Genomic DNA, 22,668 nt, shown 5'->3' on the forward strand with positions numbered 1-22,668 from the left:
AACAAGTAGTACTCGTATAACAATTTTAGTAACGGTATAACCCACACTTGCATGTTTTATATCCTGTTTGTAAATTTAATAATAGATTTAGGGTTTTCCCTTTACCACATTAGTTCGTCTGTTATCATTTACTGAATTAATTAATGTTGTAAAAACAAAACAATTAGAAAGTTTTTATGGATGGCATTTAGTAGTAGAAATTTTTGCTCAAAACTAATATTGCTTGGCTAATATAGATTAACGCAACTATTTTTTATAGTTTTTACTATATCTGTTTGAACCCTTAGTCATACAATAATGAAGATTATTACAATAAATAAGACTCATAAAAGTAATTTTCATGTCTATAAGTGAGTAACAAGAGTTTCTTAGCTTGCTAACGTAATTTCCTAGCGCTGAGCTTATCCTGTTGTGGCTTTAAATATAAGTTTTTCCTTTAACGTTCATATGTTTTACTAAGTGCATTTAATAATACGTGTTTATAGAGAATGAACATATATATGAACACGATTTATGATAGGTTACGAAAACAACTGATATCAAATATGACTCGAAAGTATAACTTAGTAGATTATTTATTTATAGTTATTATTGTTATTTTAGAATGATATTGTAAGTTAATTTTGTACTACAATATTTATAATATTAGATATCCTATTATAAGCAACTTATATAGTGTAATTTATTGTTATTATTAGATATATAAACAAAGGAAAAGTTAAATAATTTTCGTATTATTTATATAATTTTAAAAACCTCATATTAGGCAATGTTCTGAAGATTTCCCTTTTTTAACTTGGGGAAAATTCTCATTCGTCGTTCCCTACGATTATATTATCTTACATATGAATGTACTTTTTATCTATTTTGTAAATATGTAATGTAGGTGTTAAGTTTATTATATTTATTGATATAAATATAATAAATTTTACGAAAACACATATGATTAAATAATAATTTAATTGTTATTATTATTAGCAGCACAGCAACATGTTATTTTCACGAATTTATTATTAAGTAGGCCACAACGACCGAGACCGCTTGTAGAGTGACGCAAGTTGTTTTGCCAACTTCACTTAGTCACTACTTGAGTGTTTTGCAAGAAGAAAGGTGCCCTCGTTTCAGTTTGTAAACAAACACTACGGTGAATTCGTTGGGAGTGCCAGACATCGTTACTCATTCTTACTGTACTTAAAAAATAGCTCGTATTACAATCTACATCGTTATCGTATTGAACGATCCGATATTTTCCGTTTTGTTTCTTTTTAATATATTTCTTTAACTTTTTTTAATATAGACTTTTAATTGAGAGTTGGTTGGTTTTAATATTAATATTAAATAGTTACTTTTTAAATAGATATTATATAATACAACACCGAATAGGTTTAATTGTTGAGTATACTCATAATAATTACATCATATGTAATGATATTTTCATTCTTGACATTTATTTTAATTTGAAATTTTTTTGTTAACAAGTGACAACAAACAACAAACTCGACAAGTGACAAATTGTCCAGGTGCCAAATGTATAGGTGTATATACATTTTTATATAACAAGCACAGAGTAACATAGTAAAAGTATCGAGAACAGTTTTTCACGATGTCAATATGTTCATGTAGTAAATAATAGCATTTTCACCCTTTGCTATATTGTACCCGCATTCTGAACAGTTGTGGGTGACAGACTATATAATTATGTTTCTTATATATTTTAGACAAATTTTGCAGTTTTTATAGTTTTAAAAGGACTACTATATTCATTCACCCACCAACTATCGAGAACAATTAATTCCTAGCAAGCGATTACTGTGCAATAGTTATTAATAAATAAAAATAGTTGGTAAACATCATTATCATTACAACAAAAATTAAGAAATGTAGCTAGTATTTTTTATGCTTAAGATATTGTTTATCCAGTTTACTTGCAAGAAACTATACGTCATTATTTTACTTATCAGTACTGTTTCAATCATTTGTTGATTTTACCGTTGCTTTGTCTATGTGAACTATAAAAACGTAGTTTCATTAAATCTATATCACAATTCCCACGCGACGCTCAATGATCCCACCAATAAATGTCATATTAGTAGGATCTACTTGTGTATGGAAATATTATGCATCATTTCATAAAGTTTTATGAAATGATGTTCGCATATATTGAGATAAAATTTTTGGCATATACTTTAAAACATACGCATTAGACGTTGTGATAATTTTGATTATATCCTCAAACTTGAAATAAATTTTGTATACCTTATATAAACTTTATATTATCGAGGTTATTCTTTTTGTTGTAATATCTTAATTTTCAATGAAACTGAATTAAAAAGATCCTTATTTACGGAAGTATGATATACTAATTGTGATTGTTAAACACAGGAAGTTTTGAAAACTCAAATCCTTATCGGCAATCACATATGTTTATCTACTCTAAACAATGGTGCTTTCGCGTGCCATCACGTAATATCATGGTCATCACGTTGTAGAACTAATATAGATTTAGGTTAGGTCTTCACTTCCGGGCGATGCCGTTGTAAAACTATTGTCAATGTTTTTATAGATAAAGGACAGGACAGGATTACAATATTGTATTTTTTTTCAATAAAGCGTACAACTTGCAATTTCAAGCGTTACAACTACAATACCAGGGTTGTAGCTGTCACATCTTAAGATTTCTTAAGAATTTTTGCTTACCCTACATCAATTCTATCATTAAATTCAGAATTGCTTCAGTGATCGGTATACTAGTAGGTAACTAGATATTATTGTTCCTACATGGATGGTGAATATACATACATAACTTATTGTAGAAGACTCGTAGAGGTGTTGCAGATAGAGCAACAAAGAATCCTAATATTTTTTCTTTGTAAATAAAATTACTTACAAACTACTTAGGTATTTTAAATACACATTGTAATGTTACGCGTCACGAGTAAATATTTTAGAAATTTTCTGGGCCTTAGAGACTTTTATAGCAACTAATGTACGGTTCTAGAGCCACATGTAACATGAGGTCATAATAATATTAAAAGTCCTGTAAAACAAGTAGCTTTTAGAAAGCAAACCATAATAAATATTATTATGCCAAAGTTTCCTAGTCGCTATTATAATAATGTAATTACAAAGTTAGATAAGAGGTTTTAACAAATAATTAAAATGTTGGATTTTCCCACTATCAGTACTTCATTCACGTGGAACGAAACAATAGCCAAGTAGTTGTTGTTATAGAAATACTGTAGTTCTAAGTTAGAATTAAACAAACTTATGTATACCAAGACTTAAATGAAAATATTTAACAATAAAATAGAGATAGGAGTTGTTTATGCGGTGTTTTCAACGTAGTTGTTTTTTCCTCAATACTTGAACATAGTTAAGTTTTCAAGTCGCTCTGACTTGAATAGATATTACTTGTTGAAGTTGTTGACAAGTATCATGCATACATTAATGATTTCCCCCGGTGATAACTTTTACAACTTTCTAAAGAGTTTTTTTTCATACCATCATTGTGTAAAGTAACATAATTTATATAGTAGGTACGTGGTAGCATTCAAGTGTCAAAAGAATCCTTTAGATTAATCTAGATCTTTTGTTTCATTGGTAGAATTTGAACTCACAACATTTTCTAGTCGTTTATCTTAGAGTATGTAAACCAAAACCAACACTATTATATTGGTTGATTTTTTCTATGTTTAGTTTATAACATTGTATCTGTGTGTGATTACTAGTAAAAACTATTTATATACCTATTTATTATGTGATATTGTCTACCAAGTATTGACAGCAGCAAAAACACTTGTAATGCAGTGTATGCATTATTTATGTTCCTTCTATACTGAACGCTATTTTTATACTTTTTTTAATTTATCGTTTTTATAATGTGTTATCCAGTGATCTGTGTAGGCAGCAACTAGTATTTTACATCTGTGCCACTATAAATGATCTACCCCCTTAACTTCAGCATTTACATTAGAAATTGCTCTTATTCATGCTTATATTATGCCAAGAGAGTAAACAGTATCTTTTTTTATAATTTTCTAATAGCCATCAATTAGAAGTGCCGAAGCACAAAACATGTTGAGGTTTGGTCTAGTAGGTACTGCTGGTGGATACCGTTCTTAGGAACCTATGTCTGCCGAGAAATGTTTCGTTCCAGAGTGATGACGCTGTTTTTTTTATAATACATTGCAATGTCACAAGAGTACAGATACATAAACAAACAAAACAATCCGGCATGTAGTCACTGTGCTAAATCCGTAACATGTAACAACAATAATACGCTGAATGGAAACCCCGTTGCGAGTCATCGCAAGCGGCACAAGCAGCATTTCCTTGTACTTGTATATTTATTTTTTTATATTATTAAGATATATGCATCTTAATTATAAATTTTCACCAATGACTACCCTAACTATCAGATTGCAATACTGGTGGGTGCTGATTAGCTTATTTATAAATGTGCAAAAGTTACCAATTTGCAATAGACGCCGACTCACCTCGGTGTAACTTGAATTAATAGAGCCTAAAACCATATTCCCATTACCATTACATACCATTCCCATACATTTGCATAATAAAATAGTATAGAAATCTTCATTATTGTTTATAAACTTAATGTAAACACTTTTGAATCATCATTTACACATTTTGTAAATGTTATAATTACTAATTCATACAAAAATAATAGCAAATGATAGGAATCGTTTTTATTGTGTAGGTTGTTCTAAATATGCTTGTGTGTATTACTGACCACTTGCATTGATGAAAGCAATGTAAATAAATCTTCAGGAGTAGCAACGTATAGACAACTTGTGATACCTTGAATATCAATTACTGCTATAACGGTGACCGTTGTGATCTCTAGTGTAGTATGTGTAACAGTGTAGTTGTATAGGTTTTCATTGCAGTCGACCGCTGGCTAGCACAACATATCATATTTTTAAATGTTTATAATTTTCTATTTGTAATTTTTAGTTGCCACAGTTTTGTTTATATCTTCTTCCCTTGTACTGTCGGGTTTGGCTTGTTCGCAATAATGTAATCATAGTATATTATATTTTATGTTCTACATCTTTGATTTATGACAGTTGTTGGCTGCATCTATCACCAAAACATAGCACACAGAAGTAATTTAAGTTACCATAAAATCTTGGGATTGCAGACATTATGGGGACTGACATTTGGATTTAGAGTCATTTAAAGAGGGGAATAACTCGAGTGAAAATTCTAAATAATGTAGACGTCTAGACCACGTTAGGTTATACTTTAGTCTAGACGGGCCATGACCTCTTTGACACCACTAGTTTAAATGTAAGTTTTACGCGAGACGTTTATTAGGTAGGTACCTGATAATTTTTACGCTTAAAGTTAGTACTTTAATAATTAAACAAAACAGTAAATTATATATATAACTTGTAAACACTTTTGTATTCTAGGTAAGGACGTTCTTGGTTATTTTTAGAATTGTTCACCTGTTTTTAAAAGCTGTATCGTAAAGAAAAATGTATAATAATTTTAACCTCTTATTTTGCTTGGTTTCTCGTGCGTAGTTAAGTAAATACAGACTGATGACGTCATGCGCCAGGTTACATTAACATATTGTTTTTATACTTTTGCATACGAAAGAGCATTAAAATTTCATTTTCAAAGCCATTGACCGAATGATTCTTCAAAGCAAATTTAAACGATGCACAACATTAAAACCACAAACTCGTTTTGCTATTATAAATATTATTATCATGTAGTAATTATAAATGTCTACACATATCTGGTGATAGTACCTTATCAACATACCACGCGTGATTTAGTATCTAACAAATTACTAAAAATAACAATGATTTAGAAAGCAAAAAGTGTATTCCAAAAAATACAATATTATCAACACAAACATTAACAACACTAATGAATACGATAAATTTATCTAAAGTAGTATATTTATATATATATATATATACAACCGTATATATATATATATATATATATATATATATATGTATATCGAAATAACCGTTTTTTACTACATGCATATGAATATAAATACGGAATATACACAAAAAAAACACTTTTTAAAATATTTTCTGTCTGTCTGTTCCGGCTAATCTGTGAAAAAGCTGGACCGATTTTGACAGGACTTTTATTGGCAGTAATATAGGAGTAACTTAGGCTACTTTTATTTTAGAAAAATAAATTTAGATTCCACGCGGATGAATTCGGGAGTACAGCTAGAATTACATATAACTTAGATATAATTCTTGATATTAACATTTCTTTTGAAATTCATTTCATTGTCAATAAATGACACTTGAACTGTGAAAATATTACTATTAAAACAATATAGCAAAAATAATAGAAATTTAGAAAGAATAAAGTTAGCAATAATTTGAACTTGACGTTGATACATACATACATAGCTTTTATAAGTTTCTTTACATACAAGCAAATATATTTAACTTTAACTATAAAGTAACTTTATAATAAAAAAGAGTATTAATTATTAACACTCTTTCAATTTTCATCAGCAACAAAGCATGTCTACTTGTCTACAAGAGAGAAAATAATTATAAGTCTTCATTAATAAAAGGATATATTGCGATTTAAAAAAAATGAAATATTTTATCATTATTGGACAATCTATTGAATTCTTATAACGTACCGTTTTTATGCCCTACATTAAAATTATCAGGTTTTTCAATTACTATATGATATATGTATTTATCTAGTAGATTTGTTTTGTGATTGTCACTGTTTATTAGGTCTTTATTATTATTGTTAGGTTTTAATGTAAATATTAAAAAAATCTACGTACTAGTAGGGAAGTAAAATTCCTTGTTTTTCTAACAATCCCAAAGCATATAAGGAAAAACTTGCTCACTTTTCGACCTTTGTGTTTATGTGTTTGCATTTGTAAAGCATCATTGTCGCGTGTGTAGGTTATTCACTCATTATCAGGACTGTTCTGTTCTTGTAAACACCACTTATGTTATTAGACAGTTATATAGCACGACCGCTATCACTGTTTTGACTCGAAAATAAGCTGATGTATAATTTAATGGCAGCTTTTATGTATTGTACCATTCCCAGTGGTTGGCTGCTTGAATAAGTTGCAATTCAAGCTCTGAAAAGAAAGTAATTCATTAGATTTTCATTACCATGTCGCTGCGAATCAGGATTTTTTTGGGCACAGTGTAGTCTTTTATCAATTTAATAAATTAAAAGTAACAGTACTTTTTTTGAAATAATTAAACGTATTATTGGTAAATACGTGGAATTATGGTCAACAAGCTGAATGGTTAAATGTTATTAATGTTTTACTATGTCAGTTAATACCTAAATATATTACTAGTGGCTTGTTTTCATTTTAAAATGTAAAAATTAGACGTGTGTTCAGACCATGAATAATTCTTTAATCACTTTATTAAAGTAACAAACTAGGTACTAACTAGATTCTGATTTTTTTTTAATTTTGGTTCTTAAGTGAGTTAAAAAGAATATAATTGAATTCAATTTCTCATTTTGAAGACGGTTTCAAGTTAGCTCAGGATTGGGAATTACATGATGTCATGTATCATGAACAGATAAAAAACTAGAATTAAAAAAATTTTTGGTTGTTTTAGGAATAGAGTAAAAGCAAAGTGGTACTGCTCACTCGCCTCACCACATGGTAGAGCGTGTCAGCTCATTATAGCTGAGCAACGAGGCATATCTCATTAGTGTCCCGACGTGGTGATGACCCTCCATCGCCGTGGTGTAAAGACGCCTCGTTGGTTAGTTCCGCACTATTGCGATATAACAGTCGCATTCCGGTTGCCTGCCTCTGCTGAACTTATTCCATATTGTACAACGGGTAATATGCTTCATGGTCACATTGTCTTCACTATCCTCGCGTAATGTCACTGTTACAACATAATAATTGATAATATTTGTTTATACTATATAAACAAATATAATCTATTATTATGTTTAACTATTTGTATGCTGTTGGAACAAATACGACATATCCTATACTAGCTGATTCGCAATTTCGTCTATGTTAGCTTTGGTTGTTATATTGTCTTTTCTGGATATGTATGAGCTATCTAACACTAAAATATTTTGACTTTTCAGATTTGTATTATTAGTATATGTGATACGGTTTGACTCGTCTGTAAAAATGACATACTAATCTTTTCAGCTGTTTAATTGTAATTCACTAACAAACGTCCATCTTTAAAATCTTTGACATCTATAATATTAGAAAGATTTGTATTTAAAGTTTAAACAATAGATATACATGCATATTGAAATATATGAACACTGACCTGAATATTTATGTATATCTAGACAGATAGAGAGACAAACAGACTAGAAAGTCAACAAAATGTTATTGCGTGTACGAGTATTCGTCCCTCGAGAATGTTAAAAAGAGATACCTAGTACACCATTTTTTTAATAGCTTTCTTGTATATGTGCTTGTAGCATAATGTGTGTATTCATTCTAATTTCTTAGACTTCCTTATTCCAAGCTACACTAAGGCGATGCCGAGAGTGTCCCGAAGAAGTTAATTTTTGTAATCGAGAGTACCTACTTAGTTCTTACATATTTTCATATAAAAATAATATGTTTATATTATGTGAGACATCTATCCCATAGTCAAATTATTAATATCGGTTTAAAAGTTTAGTTCTTAATTCAAATAACTGGGAAAAATTATCGTTCAATGGCATTTAGGATCTATAGAATAGTCCCTATGAATTGCTTAATTTATCATCATATATGAGGATGATGAAAAGGTTGCTTCAGGGTAAGCAACGGATCTGGGTAATTTCAGATCTCAGTTGGTTTTTTCCAGATGTAGAGTCCTAATTATTGTTAATCTTTGTAAAAATTTAAGCCAATAGATGAAAATAGTTGTTTTGAATGATTGCGTCATTTCCGGGATCTGCGCAGGCGCAATATCACGCGTGGGAACTACATGAGAGCGTGGTGTGGGCTCCCACAGATCATTGTCTATAGCCAACGCACCGCGTAACCTTTATTCATTCGATACAAGTAGTTTAATTTTATTCGTTCATGTCAATATAACGTGCAACATACTCAAATTTTCTTTATATTTATACCATTTGCTTCTTGTGAAAATTTGTAAAGTCAGCAACATAATAATTACAATTTCTGATAAATCTAAAATTGAAGGTAAAGTCTTGTTTCTATTTATTTATATTTTTTCTGTCCATATAGAGCTTGGAGTGAAATAGGATTAGAAACATAAATAATCTTTATTCAAATACACTTAATAAAAGCAATTTTTAATAGTCTATTTTTATTTTAACCCTCATTGGCCAGTCATCATTGAGTTCAACCATACCATCATTTAGGGAGCCCAATAACCAATCTAACCACACCACCATCTGTCTGAAATTTAAGTGAGCATGACAGGGAATCTTATTGACTTGAAAACCCCATATAAATTAAATGAAAAAAATCCTGAATTTTCTAGAGAGAAGGAGAAAAATCCCAAACGTATCTATTAGAAGTTAGTATGTATGTGTAGGTTTGTCATTAATAAGAATGAAACCTACAAATTTCATCAAAAATTATATGAAATAAACGTTGTCAAATTATTAAATTAAACATGTCTACATAAATGTTTGATATGAATTTGATATCTTTGGGCTTTCAATAAATACTTTAAAAATTCGTTTGGAATTTATAATGGAAGTCTGTTTATCCCTGAATATCGACTATGTTATCGCGACCATGAAAATTCGTGTTATTTTCAATTAGGAGTTCCGTTGCAGCTATAATGTGAGGCGGCACGCGATATGAACAACAATATAAATGTCTTACTGCAATATCAACAACAATATGAACGCATACTCATACCGATGTCACCTTGAATGTAACTCTGTCACATCTTACAATCTGTGGTTCCGTTTTAAAAGGTGATATAAGGCATATATGGCTAAATATAGAATCATAACACCTTAGTCGTATCGTGACGATCAATGAGGATTCATTCAGTGTTCTGTAACCTTAATAGTATTCGTGTCTATAGGTAGGTTAATACTTTCTAGAAAATGGGACATCAGTTTCTATCCGTTTTCAGATATAAAAAATAAATCACTCAATTTCCTCGGTTGATTTCATGTAACCAATTGTAATTTCACGTATCTATTACTAAATTGTACCTACGACATACGTTAACGTTCACACGACGTCTTGTCTTGTACGTACGTATTGCCTTATTATGCAGATCGGGTACGTCAATTTTGTTTCAATCACATTCAATGTAACTTCATAGAAGATATTTTCACAATGTCAAACATATAACATCTCTGTGACTGATAGATAAACACTAAATTATTTTCATAATGTAAATGTATGAGTACAAAATAAACAAATTTATTTTTCTTAAAAATCGAAAGTGGACGTTTCTGCTATTTAACTTACACCTTTCCGTATTTTATAGTATATAAATAATTTCTTGAACATTGTAGTTGTAGTCGTAGATATCGTTTTCATCAATTGGTATAAGATCGTCATTTGAACTTATATGTAGGATTGTTATTTCTAAATTACTTTTATTAGAAATATTCTTAACTTTTTATTCGTAAATTGTAACTAATTGGTAGTATACCTACCGTTACACGACAATTATTTTAATCTCTGGAGCCAAGACACTATTGTTTGCGTCGGCGGCGCCACCAAGGTCGGGGTCATTGAACTTATTTACGTCTTTCAGCAAGCGCCGTTTTCCGCCACCAGTGGAAATAAACTATATAGTATAAGTTTTACAATTCATGCAATTGGTCGACAAATGTAGTTGCGTAGAACAGGTGAACGACGAAGGTGAACTCGAAAAGTAGTAATCGTGAGCCAAATATCGTAAACATCACATGTCTGGAACGGGCTGAGGGCAGATGACTGAATGTAATTTTTTTTTGGTGCATACACATTTTATGGAAGAATACGATTAGACATCGAAGTACTACCACTACCATAAAATAATACATACATAGAGATACACAATATATTTAAATGAAATAATAGAAGTGTATATAGTAATATAAACTTATTTGCAATACATACCAGCATAAATAAAGTTTACCAAAGTTTTCGGATTTTCAAGACCTGAAAATCCGAAAACTTTGGTACACTAAGTTAAACTTCTATCTCTATCTTCGTTCTGAATCACCTAAGCATAATTATTTCAGCATTTCAGATATATCGGATTTCCTAAATGAATGTGCACTGGTTTCAGTTTTTATAGCAACAATTAATCTATGTATGTACAGCTTTAGCGGTTTGCACTTCAATTACAAACTCACAGAAATTTCTCAACTGTCCTAATATTAGTGTAGATTCTGTCGTTTATAATAAACTGGAGAAGGTATTAATGTTTGTTTAAAGTCTTTAAAACTTATGTGTATGTTATCTGTTAGTGCTGTAGAAATATGGAATTTCCTAGTCATTCAACCGCCGAACGGAAAATAGTAAGATGTAAAATATGGTATACAAATGCAGCGTAGTATCTTGTTGGTTGACGTAGCGCGGTGGCACTACGCCCAAACTGAGCGTGTAAATTTTCTCATTGTTGGTAGGTATGGTGTAATTACAAAACACCGATACACAATAGCAGGTTGGCTGTTGTCAATATTTGCTGAGCCTCTGACGTCTTTTAGCTGGTGTCTATTGAAAGTCGTCCGTAGCACCGACGTCGCGCGTCTAAATGTGGCTACGTATGGTCACAAATTTTTCGAACGATTTCAAAAACGAGGTCGTTTCTATTGCATTCTTTGTATACGTGTGTATGTTATGCCATAATTTAACAAATTTGAAGCAACTATTTTATGTTTTCATTTGTAATACAATTTATACTCGAGTAAAATTTTGACTAGATATCTACAGAAATGACACTGTTATAATATTTTGTTTTGTAAATTTTTCAATGTACCTGTTAATTTGTTTACTCCAAATTGTTTATTTCGTCATTGTGAAGTCATCATTCACGGAATCGGTTCTATCCTGTTTGAATCACCGCACAATAGTATGTCGTATGCAAACAAACAAGATAGTTGGTATTGTTATCTGACATCACCTTTATTACCTTGTTATATTTATTTATTAATGTACTTAGAACAAAGTTTTGTATGGTACATGAAATTATTTTTAATTTCCATAAAAATGTTAATTATTTGTAACAGTATCATAATCGGTTCAGTCGTTTAGGAGCTACGGTGACAGGTTAAACTTGTAACATGCTTCTTTTACATCGGGAGTTATACATAGTGGTAATTGAGTGCATTTAAATTGAGTAATAATTTATAGAATATTAATTAATATTTATGGCCTTGTTCTTTGCAGAATAATTAAATACCAGATTTAATTTCCAAAGATTTATTTACCAGTCTTTTATATTCTTATAAGAAACCCTACAATGTTCATTTGAACAAAAGATGATCATCTGAAAGTACATTTTTTTATTTTTGTAATTGTTCAACTTGCAACACTAATCACCAGCCATTCTAGAAATATTTGGCGCATCTTAGAATCGAACTCGGAATCTCTATCAAGAAACGTGATTATGACTCCAGTATAAATAAGACTACAGTATTTTCTTATTCCACAGAAGTCATTAGTAAGCAGGTTTTATGACGGCAAAGTGCATCTATCTGGGATCAAAATCTAATTAATGACTATTAAAATGAGTAAATATTGACTTATAGGTTTTTTTGCTTGGATTTCCCTAAATATTGTAAGATGTTATTGTGAGTCATGATGTAGATATGTAACCAGCTAAACATGAGTTATTTTTGTACCAAAAATAGACTCGATAATTAACTTACGTTTTTGGTTCTTTTCGTAGACGTAATCGAGGTTACCATAGCGGTGATTGAACTACGGTTACTCTTATTGACTAAACAACTTAATATTTTACTTAACATTTTATACTTTAAGAATGTCATGTTCATTTATCATTAAAATCGTTGTTACGCTGATTTACCTAAAGAAGTTATCGTGTAACGTAAACACACAAAAAACAGTCGAATAGAGAATTCATCTTTTTGAAGTCTGTAGAAATATAAAAAACTAGCGTAATATAGTAATTTATTGAGAATGCAGATAATTCCATTTTTATAGGGATATTCAGACTTTAGACAGAGTCCTGTCGTTATAATGATAGACAAAATTATAAGGTATTATCAAAACTATATTATTACCTTTGGAATTTTTTTCTTCATTATAATGATCAGTTATTAATTCTAATAAACCGTAATAATATCGAGCATTGTCATATTCTCACATTAATACCATTTAATTTGGGTACAGTTAAATTAAAACTTACAGTGTAATTTACTAATTTATACCTACTTATTATTTTATTATTCAAGTAGCGGACCATCCCTGTGATTTACATTTTAAAGTATTTTTTTGTAATATAATCAGTATAGTATGTATTTTGTTTTGTATTACGTCCTTGATGATCTAGCGGTTTAGTACTCTGCTTTTATTACAAAGTTTGCGGCTTCGATTCCTCGCACAATGTCTTTTGTATTCATAAGTATTATATTTATATTGGCCTGTGTGTTTTCTATGTATTATTTTTTTGTAAATACATAATAATAATATCTCAGGACAGTACACAACGCCATCTAGTCGTGGGACTAAGCAGAGCTTGTGTTATGGGTACTAAACAACTGAGATAAATACATGATTTTTTTATTGTAAATAAATACATATTTTTTTTTTTATATCATATGCATAGATTACACCTAGACCGATACAAACAATCATACGCATGAATACAAATGTTTGTACCGTACGAGGAATCAAACCCGCGACCATCGGATAGTAAAGCGGTACCTATATGCTACACCACTAGACCACCGAGGCTGTCACATACATAATGTATTTAAAAAAATATATATTTTTTTCTACAAATTATTTAATATCTAAATACAGTACACGCTCTATTTTAGTTTCGAGCTAGATGATGCTGTGTAAATTGTCCTGTGTTTTTGTTAATTTCTTATCTGACAAATAATGCATATGTAATATAAGAACAGTCATGTTATTCGTATGCTTCATCGTCCAAACAAAAACATCACTGCGTAAGATACATCATCAACAATGAAACTTAGTAATTTGACAACAACACTGTTGAAATAGGCACAGCTTCTCTTCAAACGAAAACAAATTTATTATTTGAACAGCTATGTAACATTCAAAGCAAGTATTTATGTTGCACTAAAATGACGTATTTCTAATGTTGTTTGTAAGGTTTCTGTCAAAACAACATCGACTGGAATATTCCAGGAGGCTATTAGTATATATGTCTGTTTAATTTAAGGAGTAATCAAATGTTTAGAAAAGAGAATAACTAATTTGTATATAGGTAACGTCACAAGTATATAAAGAAATATTTAAGTATTACATTATTTTTTTCTATATATCACAATTTGATTAGGTTTGATCTTAGATCATTCAGAAATTAGTTTGTCAGTATGATATTTACATAGCGTAGAAATGATGATAAGTCTATTATTAAATAAAATACATCCTTAAATGACAGTATATTTTGCGAAATAGTTTGCTTACGTCCTCGATAAATGTGGTTATATTCATCATATCTATTGATTAATAATTTTATCATGTTTATTGATTTGTATCTAAAGGACGATTAGTAGTACATATAATTTTTCATTATTGTTTACGCGTTTTCGATGACATCCAAACAATAATGGGTCTTATGTTTGAAATAGTATTGTGTTATATTTTTTCTTTATTTATATAATCACTATGACAAGCGCACATTAAATTATCTTGTAATATATTTCAGTATGACCTTTTGATATGAAACCGTTTGGGCGTGAGTAAATTGTGAAGCCGTCGTGTTATGTTTACAAACACGACCTTCGATAATAGGTTATCGTAATCGTACACACTGAATATATGTAATATAATATATTAACCGGATGAATGAATGACTAGGAAAAGGTTTTGAGCGGTTCACGCTTGTTCTGTGAGTATGCGGGCATTATTTACAATGAGCGGAATTCGAGGAATGAAACACTAGGCTTGTGTTCTATTCATAGCATATGATGAGATATGTGATGGATGGATGACGTGGCCTCGCCGACGCCGACGCCGTTGCAACTGCTGGCCCGGCGCCGCGAACCGCCGGCGTCGCCTCGTCGCTATAGTCACGAGGACGCACATACGCACTAAACAATACAACTGTATAGTTCATTATCTATCTTTAACGTATATTACATACATAACAGGCCCACAATGTTACGTTAGCATTGTGCAAATTCCGGCACATCCTGCCTTCTAAGGTAATCCTAGCATTTATTTTTTGCAGAATACTATAACACATCACATAATTCATTTGTAATTGTTAGGCGATTTATATTAATACAATAATTATCATTATTATTATTGTTTATGTGCATAACAAACTTCTATCGGAACCAATAAGGTGTTTAAGCATTTGTGTTTGAGTACCAGGCAAACAAACATTGAAACATTTAATTTGAATGTTAAATTCACATATTAGGACGATTATAGGAGTTCACTGTGGTACCAAAACCCTAAGATTTGAAAAAAATAGAAGATCAAGGAAAGTATGTATATAAAAGCGTACCATTTAAATGTATCCAAGTGGATGGTGGATGTGCAAGTTTCATACCTAATTACAGTTTTTAAAGAAAAGCCTGCTTGCAAAAATAATTATGCTTTACAATTAATAATGAGCAATTAAAAAATGAACATGTAATCAGTTTGCAGCTGAATAATAAATAATTCTCTATTTTTTCTACACTTTGGTGTATACTTTTTTCATGTGAAGCGAATGCGTAGTTATCCATCTGAAGGGCATTCCTTTGTACACCGTCAATACGAGAATTCATCCAGATAACAACGTCAGGTTACCCAGTACACATAATTGAATTAATTTAATATGGATATAAAATATGATATTTACGAACCGATCCCATGGTACTGTAATAATAATTAGATAAAATAAAAGTTCATACGTATTTTACTATCTACTGATAAGCATTCGTTGCAATAATACACTGCAGTAAAAGTAACGCCCTAACAATTATTAGCATGTGACGTCTCATCGTTGGTTGACGTATATTTCGCTGGTAGCGCGCTGGCGTCAATGCTATTCGTCATGAGAACATTATTTATAGGGTCAAGTTAAAAACAGAGCGTGTCGATGCGGCAGGACAAGACGCTTTTGGTCGTAGAGGTGCCTTCGCCCACGCCAGTGAATCACGCGCTTGGCGCACGGCGGCGCAGCAGTAAACATTACCCTAATTACCTATGCTAAACGAATCGAACAGATCGTGTTAAAATCAGTTTTAAATGCTTAAACGTCTCTAATCTTTTCACTTCACTTTGTTGTGTGGGTATCCCTGTCTCGCAATTTCTGCCGACAAACAACTTGTATTGTAAACTGTATTTCAATAACCATATGTTACCTACATGTGAAGCAAATTATAAGCTAGAATAATATGAGTCGTCCTTGACCTAAATATGTACTTACTGAATGTAAGTTGAATGTAGAGGCGGTACTTTAAGTAAAAAATCGTGCTATGGGGTTAGATAGAATCGAGTTCCACAGTTCTCTCTCTTGTTTACTTCCGTCAATTCTTTTCTGGAGTTGTATTTATGTACTATAAAACATGAGAAATCGGCACAATCCTTTTACTTTCGCACATATTCTTTTTTTTAAGAAGGGTATATTAAGGTTTCTTAAGGGTCTACAACGTGCAGGTAACTCCCCTGGTATTTCAGGCGTCCGTCCGTACGGTAACCATTTACCATCAGATGGGGCGTATGCTTGTTTGTCATCATAGCAGTATAAAAAAAATGTAAATACTTTATATATTTTATAAAAAATCAGATGACGGTTTTAGAACTTTTTCCTCATTTATCTTAACTCTTTCTTTTATTCAATAAAAATTATATGCACAATATATTAATTTAATATCCTTAAACTACTTTGCAACTGTTTCTTCTTCGCGCAAAATATATACAGGAATAATTTCACTATACTTTCATATAATGACATTAATGAAATATGCAAAATTGATGATACAAGCATACTCTTCCTAGATATATTTTATCAACATATTAAAATAGATATAAAAAATCAACAAACTTTTTTATTAAGTTAAATGGCTACGGGTCGATGAGCACACCTAACGAGACGTAGTACTATTGTGTATTCTATGTACATATATATATATATACTAGCGACACGTCATCATGCGTCATGATTACAGTAATCAGAATCTTAAAAAAATGTAGTATACCTATTTTGTTTGTCATTGTTAGTTTAGACGACAAAATACACTAGAATTAAATGCGCCATGTCTAGACAGCCAAACTCAGATTGCTCGTTTACTACTTGACTGAGGTTTATTCCTGCGTTGTCTTGTCTTGTTTGTTTGCGTTTATTTCTGCGTACGCGTCGGGTGTCAAGTCCGCATTTAGCCGCAACATGAGCTGCGGCCGTGCAGTCGATACCACGATGCATCGCGCCAAACTAATGTCTCTGGCGCCGACAATAGGACGCGTCGCGACGGTGTTATTGTTGTCTCTTGTTTAAATAATGATCATAGTTAATTTAACATGATAAATGCAACAATTTGGTCACCTCATGGATTTTTTAGTATAAAAATATGGAACGAAGAAAAATAGATATGTAATTCATACAAATAAACTTAAAACTTTTTCTTAATACATGTTATGAACATGTATTAAGAAAAAGTTTTGAGTATTTACCACTATAATAACAAAACCTTCGTTTGTTTTAAAACTCCTCACTAAAACAAATACACATACACATGGTGATGGGTTAACATTGAAAAAATTTGGGATTATCTATTGATAATGCCAAATTTTTATCACCATCAAACAATAGGTACTAATGTGTTTTTATAATATTGCAGAAACCGGGTAATGTACTCGATATGATCTCAATGGAAATACGTATATTTTATTGTACTAGTTTTTTATTCATAATCTAAATAACCCTGCGAAATTCGTGTCACATATAATTATTTTTGAACACTTTCTGATTAACGATTATCTCTAATAAGCATTTAAGCTTCAATACATTTAGATCAATAATAAATACTGGCTACAACTTAAAAAAGTCCAAGCAATTTAGGAAGAATCGTTGTTAGATAGACTGATAGGTTCATTACCAACACCATCCATTAACAGTAATCAGAAGTAGCGTTCCGTCCCATACAGAGTTTAATTATTACAAATCAATCATCAACAGATATAGGACATTTTTTTCTCTTACTGTCAACGTTTTACTTACCGTTCAGTTCAGTTTATGTTAACATAGTCATATATTTAATTTACTTAGATATACACACATATTCCTTAAACTTAAGATTGCATGCACTAAATTAATGTAATTTATTAAAATAAGATCTATAATATATATATTATATAGAAGAATTTAATTTTCCAATAAGCTTTAAATGGGCCAGATATATAAATTAATTAAGGGGGTCTTCCTATGTGATGGGTTGAAAAAATCGATTTTTTTTTTTTCATAAATTGCTCCCTTAACATGTCTAGAATACGGTAGTAAAGCGATTTTAGAAAATTCGAAGTCGTTTTAAAGATACAGCAGGTAAAAGAAAGAGCGGTTCGGAGCGGTGAGTTGGCAGTTAGAGACCGGGCCTATTGTGTACCGTCGGCTTTATACCTGGCCTCCCTTTTATTAATATATTTGTTTATACAAGTTTAGACACGTTTCTACAGACTTAAACAGAAAAGGAGCAGGTAAACTTACTGATAAAGTTATCCAAGAAATTACAAAATTCTACGGATTAGCAATTCGACGCCATCCAGATTCGCTTGAAGATATGAGAAAGGAAGTTTGGGCAACGTACTATCACAAATGTTCTTCTGATGAAAACCCTCAGCATCAATTTTGTCGAGAAGGCGAAGACAGTTGGTGTAAATGGCGTAAGGCTGAAGCTAATAATGAACTGGACCAATTTCATCACGATAAACCACCTCTAATTCCGCAAGTCCAAGAAGCTATCAAACCGGTTTTCGAAGATTTATCGAAAGACGAATTATTAATTCGTTGTTTAGGAGCAGAGACACAAAACAATAACGAATCTTTGAATTCTTTGATTTGGACTTTCGCTCCTAAACATCTTCATTCTGGTCCCAAAGTTGTTGAAATTGCTAGCTACTTAGCAGTTATTATCTTTAATGAAGGTATTTTAAAAGTTATGTCGATTATGGGATGCCCTGTTGGTCGTGAAGCCCAAGCGTATGTTGAGAAACGGGATGAAAAGCGAATCTTACGCTCTGAGCGGCGCGTAAGTGATGTCGTTAAACAAGCCAGGATTGACTCAAGAGCTGAACAATCTGCTTTAAAAGAGTTTCACGAGGAAGAGGAAGGAATACTCTATGGACCAGGCATCGCCGATTGAGAGTAAGTTGATATTTTAATAGTTTTTAACGGACTTGAAACTTTAAACGCGTTTTTCTCAAAACTGTGTTTTTCAAACTTTCCTCCATTGTATCTCAGAAACGGCTGGACCGAATTACTTGAAATTTACAGGGCACACTCAATATATGTAAACACATGGAATGAACTATTATCAATCGAAAATTTTCAAAACTTCGATTTTTTTATAGCAAAAAACAAAAAAAAAAAACGCCTAATTTGCAACTTTTATTTCAAATGTCTATCAAAAATCCAATTTTTTTTATATTCATTTGATTATAGGTCATTCCGTGCTTTTAAGCCTACAAATTAAAACGCCGTTTTTTTTTTTTTTTTCAGATAAGCCGATCAGCCGGAATCGTGGAGGAAGTGGGAGCTCTTTTTTTCGAGGCGGGGGTGTTCAGAGCGCTGTAACTCTAGTTTGACTGAATATTTTTAGCTGAAATTTTATATTTATACTGTCCAAATATGTGTTAATAAATGATAAAAAACTTGAAGCTCTAAATATTTACTGGTCGTAGAAAAAAAATCCTAAAATATCCCTAAAAAACAGGCCGTCACATAGGAAGACCCCCTTAATTAAAAAAGATTATCTACCAGTAAAACGGTTACATGTATAACGTGTACGCTACAACGTGGAAATAAAAGTCTTGTTTATTAATTTAAAAATATACGTAACAAGATACGCGTTCTTTGAAGTTAACGGAAAATTTGCAAAGGAAATTATGGAATGCTTTGGCTCTAGTGTCAAGTTGCTGCGTTGGCGTGCGAGGGGCGGGCGGCGCGGCGGGGCGGACTCGGCTCAATGAAAATATAAATAAACACAAACACATAGATTGCGCCCTGTTGATCTGTTTTCCATTCCAAGAACTGAGAATAACTGGGTGTAGTCGTAACAGCGAACAACTTGGTTTATTATATTTCGTTGACTGGATTCAGATATTAGCTACGATAGCTACTGTTTAACTATTGCATAATAGAACGGGCTATCAATCCTCCAATAATTTAGATGACACCCACACGACAGTGAACCCTAATCTTTTCAAATTGTAAATATTGATAAATAAACTATGTCTATATTATTTTGTGCAAAAAAGTTTTCTTTTATATATAAGATAAAACTAGTTTTAGAATATTTTTTTATGTTATCAAAATGTGAAAAGAAATAAGAAAGTTGCTTTATATGATAATACTATTTTGAAGTAAAAATTTCTATATCAATGTAATTATCTATTCAGTTTAGCAACTGCATACTTTTGCAGAGGGGTCCTACCAGTTCTAGCTGCATTAGTTATAATCGTCTCTTGTTGTTGTTTTTTTAGTTTACAGAATTAAATTTATTTAATTTCAATTTCACGTCAGTCATTGCAAGTGAGTACTAATCTTATTTCGCTACATAATACTTACTCTACCACCGAGAAATATTTCTATGGATTCCTGTTAACCGACATATAATATTAAATGAAATACAATCTCCTTACCGCAGGAGGCAGTGGGTGGGTATAAAATAAATCACATAACTCTTGTTTTATTCTTGACACCATTTTACTTTGAGGGTGTAGATATAATAAATAACACATTGTATATTTGTACTTGGGCGACTGAACTCCACTCGGAATATTGTAAAATGTGTTTTATAAATGTAAAACAAAACAGAAATTTATCTCAATACAAAATTTGATCCCTAAATTGAATGTATTTAATGAACCGAAATAAATAATTCTTTGTACTGTCATATTTCTCTGTTATAAATACTACGTGTAATTTCTTGAGAATTAGTTGAGCCATTATTGCCAAGAGGTAATAAACAAAATTATTTGCACGTTTAGTAGTAAGGTTTACATAGTTACAAACCAAACACATATATTTCATACGTTTCACCGGGAGTTCATGCGTCCTCGTCAATAAACATACGAATTATTGCTACAGTTGGTATCATACTCGGGCCGATCATCCCGGCGGCGTCGTCCTCACGTCCCCGGCGTGCGACGTCGAGTTCAAAGTACGCATTTAACAGCACGACGCGTACGATCTGAAACAATGGAATGAATATATACCATATAATATAATATAGTATATACTGATTGTATTGTTGGCCAATTATTTTATGGCGATATTCTTTTGGGCAATTGGAACGACAATCAAGCTTACCACCTTATGAAAAGTAGCACCCGTCGTTTGAGCGTTGAACACGAACATCACCACAAACAATCATTGATACGATGGCCCGGACACTTGCCTTTCTTTCAACAGTTCTTTTTTGAATAGATGATAATGAAATGTTGGCGGATGTTAATGAGGATGAAGTCGGCTCATTAAGCTCAGCATACATATTCACCAGGGAATTTTAACGATGGTTTCCAGGAAGAACCGCTTGAAAGTCGACTTGATACGATATTTTACTAGAAATGTTCTTGTTACTAATAATCCCTTTCCCACACTGGTAAACAAGTTGATTAATTGTGAACAACGGTAGTATTGGAAAGGTTGGCTTAGTCAAAATAGCGAAAGTCAGGGTTCTACCATGTAGTTTGAGAATATTGCCCAAGTTACGGAAAATAAATTAATAGCTCTCGTAATATTATGGCTTTTTAGGGACAGTTTGCGGATGAACAGGTTACAAACATAAATGTCATACAAGTTTTTGTCCGCACCAATAAATCGAATGTTATTAGATGTCTATCCTAAAGGTAAACACTCGATTGGAAACACGCCTAATTTGTCAATTTTATCAGATTCATAAGCGTACTACTTTTGTGATTCCATGCAGCAACCAAAGTATATAATATTTAGTTATTAGTAAGGATACCTACCTACCGGTATCTGTTCATTGATAAAGTTTAAGATTGGCACATAATAATATATAAAACTGTAACAATATCAGTCTATGTAAGTATCTATAATAGTTAATTATTGAACTACCCATAAGACATATCTATGCGATCTTGTATTTAGTCATTGACACAATTAATTTAATCTAATAATATTAATGTATTTGACATTTTGCGAACCGGAATTGGATCAGGCAAAGCGTTATTTTTTGCGATTGGTTTTAAGTTGATTATTAAATTTATGGTATAATAATCTTTAATAGCGCATAAGTATAATGACCATTAATATCCTAAGTTTATATATTATAATTGTTTACATTCATAACGTTGTGACACAGTGACGGTGGATATCTAATACT

The 22,668-nt window shown here is 31.4% G+C and overlaps 1 protein-coding gene across 1 annotated transcript in view; it reads right to left on the reverse strand.

Annotated features, from left to right (window-relative positions):
• Positions 1-7,764: 7,764 nt before the first annotated feature.
• The window catches only part of LOC131848054 (uncharacterized), a 42,600-nt gene continuing 27,696 nt past the window's right edge, over positions 7,765-22,668 (reverse strand). The window contains exons 2-3 of the mRNA XM_059197810.1: positions 21,420-21,510; positions 7,765-7,892 (exon numbers count right to left, since the gene is read on the reverse strand). Coding sequence (XP_059053793.1) covers positions 7,765-7,892; positions 21,420-21,510 — 219 coding nt within the window. The remainder of the gene's footprint in view (positions 7,893-21,419; positions 21,511-22,668) is intronic.

This window comes from Achroia grisella, unplaced genomic scaffold, assembly GCF_030625045.1.
Source record: "Achroia grisella isolate CSIRO2021 unplaced genomic scaffold, CSIRO_AGI_Agris_v1 utg546, whole genome shotgun sequence".
Classification (NCBI taxonomy): domain Eukaryota; kingdom Metazoa; phylum Arthropoda; class Insecta; order Lepidoptera; family Pyralidae; genus Achroia; species Achroia grisella.